We start from the raw sequence: 12,120 nt of genomic DNA on the forward strand, positions 1-12,120 counted from the left end.
ACAACGAGTGGGGCATGTTTTCCCTACGGCGTATTCAAGACGGAATCATCCGAAGACTTTTTTTTGACCATCAGTACAGACACAAGCGCTCATATACACGTGCATACACTCACTCCTATGAACGCACACACGCACATCCTACCTCTATGAGCACCTCCGAGAGACTGAGCCGGCATATCATCTTGATATTTACAAAGTCACCGTAGGCGCCTCGTCGTCGACGGGAACGTCTCCTCCCACTGAAAGCGCATCGCCGGAAATCCTGAGATAAATCCAGGAATAATGCGAGCACCAGGATTTGAACCATGGTGGGTTGGGGATACCACTGTCCACCTAACCAACTCAACCACAGGTTGATTCGCGAATCATCCGAAGACTTGGCGCATACTACAAGCCACATTTGAATTGTCGATATGTTTTATCTCTTGATGTTGCCAAACTACTTGTATCCCTAGTTACCCCCGGTGTCTATATAAGCCGAGGGGTTTCAGACCGTATGGTAGAGAATCACACATTCACATAAGATCTCGAGATCGATCATCATGTACTTTGTACTCCATCCACGCAATATAAACAAGAGCAAGAGTAGGATTTTACCTCTTCAAAAGGGCCCAAATCTGGGTAAAACATTATGTCCCTCTTTCTCCTGTTACCATCTAGCTAAGATCATCAGTTGGGGACCTCCAACCCGAGATCCGCCGGATTCAACTCAGACATCCCTTCCCTCCGTTGTGGCCACAGTCCGGTGAGCAAGTCGGGCGTCACTCGGATCCGCGGAAGGACAGGGTGTCGTCGGCCCCACCTTCGTGGCGTATCCAGGAGGCGCTGATGCTAGTCGTGCTCCTCCCGCTGTTGGCGGATCCGCTGCGGGGGTGAGCCGAAGCAAGAAGACCTCAGATCCTTCTGTGTCGGTGGCCATGTTGGTCGATGCCGTCAACCCCAGAGAGGACACAGGGGTCGAATTCGCTGCCCTTCCCCTTCCCTCGACGAGGAGGGCGTGGCCCTAGCTGGCGACAAGAACACATCAGCGTCAGCCTCACCTCCCCCTCGATCTACTACCTTGACAAGAACCCACCAATGTGCTTGTGCAGTGTAATTTCTGGTTTGGACTCAAGAAAACAACTTCCATGTGGCCAGTTTTATACTCAAATCTGGTTTTGGATGAAATTTATCCTTTGAGTCCTGAGGGACCAAATGTCGCCCAAAAATTCTTGAGGGACTCCATGTAGACTTTCGGTAAACTTGAGGGATGAAAAACATACCTTTCTCTATACAATATGAAAATATATTTCACTATGAATATAGTTATACTGATGATATTGTAGGTGTTGATAAGTTTTTAGTAAAAAATGGTTAGAATTTATAACCTTCCTTTCATTTGAGACAAAAAAGAAAACTAATATGCGCTATTTTTTAACATTGAAGGAGTACAGTTTTCTCTCAATATTATAGGTGGATTCTTCACCAAATTCGTAGGCCAAATCATTTGCTGAAACCTCAAAGTCGCCAGCAGGATTTGTTAGAGTAGCTAGTAGTAGTGTCTCAAGAGACCAAAACAAGTAACGCAGACATGAGTTAAATTAATACTCTCTTCGTCACTAGTGGCGAAAACACTCTTATATGTTTAGACGGAGGGAATAGTGTTCTGCAGGTGACAACACTGGGAAGGCTCCTCCTTTGACGATAGCTCCAGATTATTGCATTCTACCGTGGCACTAGAGTTACCCACCCCAAAATGAAGGAACTAGCGTACTTAAATAACCAGATCCTGAATTACAGGTGCTACACTACATACATGTCCTCGTAGACAGTCCATCTTCCATATACCGCAGCCTGCCACTTGTTGGCTGCCGCTCTATCATTTTCCTTCTTGCCTGCCTCGTGATGACATGCGTACACCCAAGTGGACCGTGTGTGAAGTGCAGCATGCAGGAGGATATATCTGGTCTTACGAGGCCAAATCTCCGGATCAACTACTCTCTTTGACTTACATCGTACGCGCGCCTTTTGTTTAGAGTATCCGACATACACAAACTGTTGGATAGTAATGGCCACGGCAGCAGAATGGAAGGAAAATTCGCATAGTCCCGTCATGGGGTACGCGACGGAGCGACTGCTATCCACGACCTCTATATAAACCAGCAGCCCGAGAGGAAGACAAGAAACATAGTCGCATAGCTAGCTTGCTTCTGACCACTCCATCCATCACAGCGCCGGAGCCCGATCGACTCTAGCTTACGAGCAGAGGAGGTCGCCGTCGGGAAGAAAAAGGATTTGTGATGGGGAGGTCGCCGTGCTGCTGCCACGACGTGGGCGTCAAGAAGGGGCCGTGGACGGAGGAGGAGGACAAGACGCTGGTGGAGCACATCCAGAAGCGCGGCGGGCACGTCGGCAGCTGGCGCGGCCTGCCCAAGGCCGCCGGCCTCAACCGCTGCTGCAAGAGCTGCCGCCTCCGGTGGACCAACTACCTCCGCCCCGACATCAAGCGCGGCAACTTCTCCGACGACGAGGAGCGCCTCATTATCACCCTCCACGCCGGTCACGGCAACAAGTACGTCCTAGTCCACGTCCAAATCCAACTACTCCACACACCACTACTCGCACAACAGCTTAGCCGCCATGCACTGTCAATATCTTCACCGTTGGCTTTTGCATAGTTGTTAGTCTTGAAGTGACACTGACATGCATGGATAATTTCTTGGTGGACGTTAGGTGGGCGACGATCGCGACGCACCTGGAGGGCCGGACGGACAACGAGATCAAGAACCACTGGAACACGCACATCCGCAAGAAGCTCCTACGCATGGGCGTCGACCCCGTCACCCACCAGCAGCTGCCACCCGACCACCAGCTCGACGGCTCCTCCGCCGCTCTCCTCCCCGAGGCGCTCCTCTGGGCAGCGGCGGCAGCGACCCTCGGCGGCCTGGACATCGGCACTCTCAGGCAAGCGCAGCTTCTGCAGCACCTCCTCCAGGCCGGCTCCAACAACGACGCAACTAACCTCGTAGCCAACTTGATGGCTGCATCAAATGTTGGGCTGAACTCAAGCAACAGCATAGTTCCAAACATCCTGCTCCAGGACAAGTTTAACATGCTGCCTGGTACGAACTATCTACAGCCGGGCTACCTCTGCAACACCTCCAATTTTGCAGAGCAAGACGTGGTGCAGCAGCAGCTGATCAATGCTATGTCTCCGGGAACGAGTTCCTTTGCAGCAGCTGAACCAGCTGATCAGCTCTGCAACACTGCTGCATTCACAGCGCGTGATATTGCACCGGGGATTGACATGCTGCCGGTGCAGGAGTTCGCCGGCTTGATGGAGCCCATGGAACAACTACCCAATCTATGCTCCCTAGAGAGCGATTCTTTCTGGAAGGAACTACTTGAGGACGGCTATCGTCTATAGTTTCTTTTTCCAAATGAAATAGATGTGTTGTGTATGATGGTGTTGTACATAACCTATAACGTTTGCTTCATGCAACCAGGCCAGGTACATGCAGATGCAGTGTTAGATCCATCATAGAGGAGTAGATGAGATGATAAAACATGCATTGATTTGTTTTTGTGTTATATTATGATTCTTGCTAGAGAATTGGTTTTTGTCACTATAGTTGAAGGTTGTTAATTGGTCATTTGATGTGACTCATGATATACTTTCCATTGTCAATTCACATGTTTTTTTTTCAAAAAAGAGGCTTACTCTCGGCCTCTACATCAAGTGCACAGAGCCAAACAATTAACATGTTGCCACTCGCAACTATAGTGAGATTGCAGACAACTCAAAATGCATAGGTTAGCTATCTTGCACAACGGTGTGGACAACATAAATGCTTCATCACAATTACTACGGTGGTTACTAGGCAGCACGTGGTTAGTGGGGCCTTAATGAAATAGCCGTGGATTATTTTAAACTCAAACCTTTCTACTTTGATCAAGTTTATAAAAATTTGACATCTATAACACCAGCTCGATTTGGATCGATCATGAAATATAGTTTTCCTATTTTACTTATTAGTATTGTTGATATGGCTTTTTTCTATAAATTTGGTCAAACATAGAAATGTTTGACTACTTAAAATACACCACAAAAAAAGGAAGAGGCGGTGGGGGGGGGGGGTATTTGTTTTATAGAGACGACGTGAGTGTTACTATCCACGAGCAATTTTATGAAAGGTTGAATAAACTTCATTTTGAGCCAGATATTTGTAGCAAAGTGACACACTCTCAACCATATTTAGCACAAACAAAATCATTTATAATCACACTTGACGGTTGAGTTCATTTTTACATAATGGCCACTCTAAAATTGAAGCTTATATGGTAGGACGTATTAAGTGTAGGTGGGTAAAGCCTAAACCTTACCCATTCTAGTTAGTTACAAGTGTCTCGTGTATCACTTGTATCGCGCTATTTTGACTCTACTTACATGGACATGAGAGAACCAAGTGCAAACTCAGCCCTAAGAAAAGGCAACCATTTGACATGGAGTGTAGTTGGTGTAGGCATCCTCGCCACATTGGATGGTAAGTGTTCCCATACTGTTAGGTCCTGGCTAGTCACACAAATGTGTTTGAAAAATATGGCAGTCCTACCTCTTGAGCACTATATTGGTTTTCCCCGAAGAGGAAGGGATGATGTAGCAAAGTAGCGTAAGTATTTCCCTCAGTTTTTGAGAACCAAGGTATCAATCCAGTAGGAGGCTACGCGCGAGTCCCTCGCACCTGCACAAAATAAATAAATCCTCGCAACCAACGCAAATAGGGGTTGTCAATCCCTATAGGGCCACTTACGAGAATGAGATCTGATAGATATGATAAGATAATATTTTTGATATTTTTATGATAAAGATGCAAAGTAAAATAAAGGCAAAGTAAATAGCAAAGGAAATAACTAAGTAGTAGCAGATCAATATGATAAAGATAGACCCGGGGTCATAGGTTTCACTAGTGGCTTTTCTCAAGAGCGTAAGTATTCTACGGTGGGTGAACAAATTACTGTTGAGCAATTGACAGAATTGAGCATAGTTATGAAAATATCTAGGTATGATCATGTATATAGGCATCACGCCCGAGACAAGTAGACCGAAACGATTCTGCATCTACTACTATTACTCCACTCATCGACCGCTATCCAGCATGCATCTAGAGTATTAAGTTAAAAACAGAGTAACGCCTTAAGCAAGATGACATGATGTAGAGGGATAGACTCATGCAATATGAAGAAAACCCCATCTTGTTATCCTCGATGGCAACAATACAATACGTGCCTTGCTGCCCTTACTGTCACCGGGAAAGGACACCACAAGATTGAACCCAAAGCAAAGCACTTCTTATTGGGAATGTAGTAATTTCAAAATTTTCCTACGCACATGCAAGATCATGGTGATGCATAGCAACGAGAGGGAAGAGTGTTGTCCACGTATCATCGTACACCGAAAGCGAAAGCGTTAGCACAACGCGGTTGATGTAGTCGTACGTCTTCATGATCCGACCGATCAAGTACCAAACGCACGGCACCTCTGAGTTCTGCACACGTTCAACTCGATGACGTCCCTCGAACTCCGATCCAGCCGAGTGTTGAGGGAGAGTTTCGTCAGCACGACGGCGTGGTGACGATGATGATGTTCTACCGACGCAGGGCTTCGCCTAAGCACCGCTACGATATGATCGAGGTGGATTATGGTGGGGGGGGCACCGCACACGGCTAAGAGATCCAAGGGATCAATTGTTGTGTCTATGGGGTGCCCCCTGGCCACGTATATAAAGGAGTGGAGGAGGGGAGGGGCCGACCCTTTCTATGGCACGCCCTAGGGGAGTCCTACTCCCACCGGGAGTAGGATTCCCCCTTTCCTAGTAGAACTAGGAGCCCTTCCAAGTAGTAGGAGTAGGAGAGAAGGAAAGGGAAGGGAAAAGGAGAAGGAAGGAAGGGGGCGCCCCCCCTCCCTAGACCAATTCGGACCAGCCCATGGGGAGCGGTGCGGCCACCCTTTGAGGCCTATCTCTCCTTTCCCGTATGACCCATTAAGGCCCAATATGAATTCCCGTAACTCCCTGGTACTCCCGAAAATACCCGAATCACTCGGAACCTTTCCGATGTCCGAATATAGTCGTCCAATATATCGATCTTTACGTCTCGACCATTTCGAGACTCCTCGTCATGTCCCCGATCTCATCCGGGACTCCGAACTCCTTCAGTACATCAAAACACATAAACTCATAATATAACCGTCATCGAACATTAAGCGTGCGGACCCTACGGGTTCGAGAACTATGTAGACATGACCGAGACACGTCTCCGGTCAATAACCAATAGCGGAACCTGAATGCTCATATTGGCTCCTACATATTCTACGAAGATCTTTATCGGTCAAACCGCATAACTACATACGTTGTTCCCTTTGTCATCAGTATGTTACTTGCCCGAGATTCGATCGTCGGCATCTCAATACCTAGTTCAATCTCGTTACCGGCAAGTCTCTTTACTCGTTCCGTAATACATCATCCCGCAACTAACTCATTAGTTGCAATGCTTGCAAGGCTTATAGTGATGTGCATTACCGAGTGGGCCCAGAGATACCTCTCCGACAATTGGAGTGACAAATCGTAATCTCGAAATACGCCAACCCAACAAGTACCTTCGGAGACACCTGTAGAGCACCTTTATAATCACCCAGTTACGTTGTGACGTTTGGTGGCACACAAAGTGCTCCTCCGGTAAACGGGAGTTGCATAATCTCATAGTCATAGGAACATGTATAAGTCATGAAGAAAGCAATATCAACAAACTAAACGATCAAGTGCTATGCTAACAGAATGGGTAAAGTCAATCACATCATTCTCCTAATGATGTGATCCCGTTAATCAAATGACAACTCATGTCTATGGTTAGGAAACATAACCATCTTTGATCAACGAGCTAGTCAAGTAGAGGCATACTAGTGACACTCTGTTTGTCTATGTATTCACACATGTATTATGTTTCCGGTTAATACAATTCTAGCATGAATAATAAACATTTATCATGATATAAGGAAATAAATAATAACTTTATTATTGCCTCTAGTGCATATTTCCTTCAGTCTCCCACCTGCACTAGAGTCAATAATTTAGTTCACATCGCCATGTGATTTAATACCAATAGTTCACATCACATGTGACCAACACCCAAAGGGTTTACTAGAGTCAATAATCTAGTTCACATCGCTATGTGATTAACACCCAAAGAGTACTGAGGTGTGATCATGTTTTTCTTGTGAGAGAAGTTTAGTCAACGGGTCTGCCACATTCAGACCCGTAAGTATTTTGCAGATTTCTATGTCAACAATGCTCTGCATAGAGCTACTCTAGCTAATTGCTCTCACTTTCAATATGTATCCAGATTGAGATTTAGAGTCATCTGGATTAGTGTCAAAATTTGCATCGACGTAACCCTTTACGACGAACCTTTTGTCACTTCCATAATCGAGAAACATATCCTTATTCCACTAAGGATAATTTTGACCAATGTCCAGAGATCTACTCCTAGATCACTATTGTACTCCTTTGCCAAACTCAGGGCAGGGTATACAATAGGTCTGGTACACAGCATGACATAATTTGTAGAACCTATGGGTGAGGCATAGGGAATGACTTTCATTCTCTCTCTATCTTCTGCCGTGGTCGGGTTTTGAGTCTTACTCAACTTCACACCTTGTAACACAGGCAAGAACTCCTTCTTTGACTGTTCCATTTTGAACTACTTCAAAATCTTGTCAAGGTATGTACTCATTGAAAAACTTATCAAGCGTCTTGATCTATCTCTATAGATCTTAATGCTCAATATGTAAGCAGCTTCACCGAGGTCTTTCTTTGAAAAAAACTCCTTTCAAACATTCCTTTATGCTTTGCAGAATAATTCTACATCATCTCCGATCAACAATATGTCATACATATACTTATCAGAAATGTTGTAGTGCTCCCACTCACTTTCTTGTAAATACAGGCTTCACCGCAAGTCTGTATAAAACTATATGCTTTGATCAACTTATCAAAGCATATATTCCAACTCCGAGATGCTTGCACCAGTCCATAGATGGATCGCTGGAGCTTGCATATTTTGTTAGTACCTTTGGGATCGACAAAACCTTCTGGTTGCATCATATACAACTCTTCTTTAATAAATCCAATTAAGGAATGCAGTTTTGTTTATCCATTTGCCAGATTTCATAAAATGCGGCAATAGCTAACATGATTCGGACAGACTTAAGCATAGATACGAGTGAGAAATTCTCATCGTGATCAACACCTTGAACTTGTCGAAAACCTTTTTGCGACAATTCTAGCTTTGTAGATAGTAACACTACTATCAGCGTCCGTCTTCCTCTTGAAGATCCATTTAATCTCAATGGCTCGCCGATCTTTGGGCAAGTCAATCAAAGTCCATACTTTGTTCTTATACATGGATCTCATCTCAGATTTCATGGCCTCAGCCCATTTCGCGGAATCTGGGCTCATCATCGCTTCCTCATAGTTCGTAGGTTCGTCTTGGTCAAGTAACATGACCTGCAGAACAGGATTACCGTACCACTCTGGTGCGGATCTCACTCTGGTTTACCTACGAGGTTCGGTAGTAACTTGATCTGAAGTTACATGATCATCATCATTAGCTTCCTCACTAATTGGTGTAGTAGTCACAGGAACAGATTTCTGTGATGAACTACTTTCCAATAAGGGAGTAGGTCTAGTTACCTCATCAAGTTCTACTTTTCTCCCACTCACTTATTTCGAGAGAAACTCCTTCTCTAGAAAGGATCCATTCTCAGCAACAAATATCTTGCCTTCGGATCTGTGATAGAAGGTGTACCCAACAGTTACTTTTGGGTATCCTATGAAGATGCACTTCGCCGACTTGGGTTTGAGCTTATCAAGATGAAACTTTTTCACATAAGCATTGCAACCTCAAACTTTAAGAAACGACAGCTTAGGTTTCTTGCCAAACCATAGTTCATACGGTGTCGTCTCAACGGATTTAGATGGTGCCCAATTTAATGTGAATGTAGCTGTCTCTAATGCATAACCCCAAAACGATAGTGGTAAATCGGTAAGAGACATCATAGATCGCACCATATCTAATAAAGTACGGTTACGACGTTCGGACACACCATTACACTGTGGTGTTCCAGGTGGCGTGAGTAGTGAAACTATTTCACATTGTTTTAATTGAAGGCCAAACTCGTAACTCAAATACTTTACTTCTGCGATCATATCGTAGAAACTTTTATTTTTGTTACAATGATTCTCCACTTCACTCTGAAATTCTTTGAACTTTTCAAATGTTTCAGAATTGTGTTTCATCAAGTAGATATACTCATATCTTCTCAAATCATCTATGAAGATCAGAAAATAATGATACTCGCTGCGAGCCTCAATATTCAGCGGACCACATACATCAGTATGTATGATTTCCAACAAATATGTTGCTCGCTCCATTGTTCCTAAGAACGGAGTCTTAGTCATCTTGCCCATGAGGCATGGTTCGCAACCATCAACTGATTCATAATCAAGTGATTCCAAAATCCCATCAGCATGGATTTTCTTCATGCGCTTTACACGAATATGACCTAAACGGCAGTGCCACAAATAAGTTGCACTATCATTATTAACTTTGCATCTTTTGGCTTCAATATTATAAAAATGTGTATCACCACGATCGAGATCCAATAAACCATTTTCATTGGGTGTATGACCATAGAAGGTTTTATTCATGTAAACAGAACAACAATTATTCTCTAACTTACATGAATAACCGTATTGCAATAAACATGATCCAATCATATTCATGCTCAATGCAAACACTAAATAACATTTGTTTTAGGTTTAGCACTAATACCGAAAGTATAGGGAGTGTGCGATGATGATCATATCAATCTTGGAACCATTTCCAATACACATCGTCACTTCACCCTTAACTAGTCTCTGTTCATTCTGCAACTCCCGTTTCGAGTTACTACTCTTAGCAACTGAACTAGTATCAAATACTGAGGGGTTGCTATAAACACTAGTAAAGTACACATCAATAACATGTATATCAAATATACCTATGTTCACTTTGCCATCCTTCTTATCCGCCAATTACTTGGGGTAGTTCCGCTTCTAGTGACCAGTTCCTTTGCAGTAGAAGCACTCATTTTTAGGCTTGAGCAGCAACTTGCTTGCCGTTCTTCTTAAAGTTCCCCTTTCTTCCCTTTGTCCCTTTACTTGAAACTAGTGGTTTTGTTTACCATCAACACTTGATGCTTTTCTTGATTTCTACCTTCGTCGATTTCAACATCACGAAGAGCTTGGGAATCGTTTCCGTTATCCCTTGCATATTATAGTTCATCACGAAGTTCTACTAACTTGGTGATGGTGACTAGAGAATTCTGTCAATCACTATTTTATCTGGAAGATTAACTCCCACTTGATTCAAGCGATTGTAGTACCCAGACAATCTGAGCACATGCTCACTGCTTGAGCTATTCTCCTCCATCTTTTAGCTATAGAACTTGTTGGAGACTTCATATCTCTCAACTCGGGTATTTGCTTGAAATATTAACTTCAACTCCTGAAACATCTCATATGGTCCATGATGTTCAAAACATCTTTGAAGTCCCGATTCTAAGATGTTAAGCATGGTGCACTAAACTATCAAGTAGTCATCATATTGAGCTAGCCAAACGTTCATGACGTCTGCATCTGCTCCTGCAATAGGTCTGTCACCTAGCAGTGCATTAAGGACATAATTCTTCTATGCAGCAATGAGGATAAACCTCAGATCACGGATCCAATCCGCATCATTGCTACTAACATCTTTCAACTTAGTTTTCTCTAGGAACATATCAAAAAATAAAACAGGGGAGCTTAAACGCGAGCTATTGATCTACAACATAGATATGCTAATATTACCAGGACTACGTTCATGATAAATTTAAGTTCCAATAATCATATTACTTAAGAACTCCCACTTAGAAAGACATCCCTCTAATCTTCTAAGTGATCACGTGATCCAAATCAACTAAACCATAACCGATCATCACGTGAAATGGAGTAGTTTTCAATGCTGAACATCACTATGTTGATCATATCTACTATATGATTCACGCTCGACCTTTCGGTCTTAGTGTTCCGAGGCCATATCTGCATATGCTAGGCTCGTCAAGTTTAACCTAAGTATTCTGCGTGTGCAAAACTGGCTTGCACCCGTTGTAGATGGACGTAGAGCTTATCACACCCGATCATCACGTGGTGTCTGGGCACGACGAACTTTGGCAACGGTGCATACTCAGGGAGAACACTTTTATCTTGAAATTTAGTGAGAGATCATCTTATAATGCTACCGTTAATCAAAGCAAGACAAGATGCATAAAAGATAAACATCACATGCAATCAATATAAGTGCTATGATATGGCCATCATCATCTTGTACTTGTGATCTCCATCTCCGAAGTACCGTCATGATCACCATCATCATCGGCACGACACCTTGATCTCCATCGTAGCATCATTGTCGTCTCGCCAATCTTATGCTTCCACGACTATCGCTACCGCTTAGTGATAAAGTAAAGCATTACAGCGCTATTGCATTGCATACAATAAAGCGACAACCATATGGCTCCTGCCAGTTGCCGATAACTCGGTTACAAAACATGATCATCTCATACAATAAAATTTAGCATCATGTCTTGACCACATCACATCACAACATGCCCTCCAAAAACAAGTTAGACATCATCTACTTTGTTGTTGCAAGTTTTACGTGGCTGCAACGGGCTTAGGAAGAACCGTTCTTACCTACGCATCAAAACCACAATGATAGTTTGTCAAGTTGGTGTTGTTTTAACCTTCACAAGGATCGGGCGTAGCCACACTCGATTCAACTAAAGTTGGAGAAACTGACACCCGCCAGCCACCTGTGTGCAAAGCACGTCGGTAGAACCAGTCTCGCGTAAGCATACGCATAATGTCGGTCCGTGCCACTTCATCCAACAATACCGCCGAAACAAAGTATGACATGCTGGTAAGCAGTATGACTTATATCGCCCACAACTCACTTGTGTTCTACTCGTGCATATAACATCAACGCATAAAACCTGGCTCGGATGCC

General features: G+C 43.8%; 1 protein-coding gene across 1 annotated transcript; it reads left to right on the top strand.

Moving 5' to 3' along the window:
- The first annotated feature begins 2,214 nt into the window (after window positions 1–2,214).
- LOC123186023 (transcription factor MYB41-like) lies at window positions 2,215–3,476 on the top strand. Its single transcript, XM_044597821.1, has 2 exons — window positions 2,215–2,551; window positions 2,713–3,476. Exons 1-2 carry the CDS (start codon window positions 2,280–2,282, stop codon window positions 3,404–3,406), a joined length of 966 nt encoding a protein of 321 aa, XP_044453756.1. The 5' UTR covers window positions 2,215–2,279; the 3' UTR covers window positions 3,407–3,476.
- Window positions 3,477–12,120: the final 8,644 nt, after the last annotated feature.

Source organism: Triticum aestivum, chromosome 2A (genome assembly GCF_018294505.1).
Source record: "Triticum aestivum cultivar Chinese Spring chromosome 2A, IWGSC CS RefSeq v2.1, whole genome shotgun sequence".
Taxonomy (NCBI): Eukaryota; Viridiplantae; Streptophyta; class Magnoliopsida; order Poales; family Poaceae; genus Triticum; species Triticum aestivum.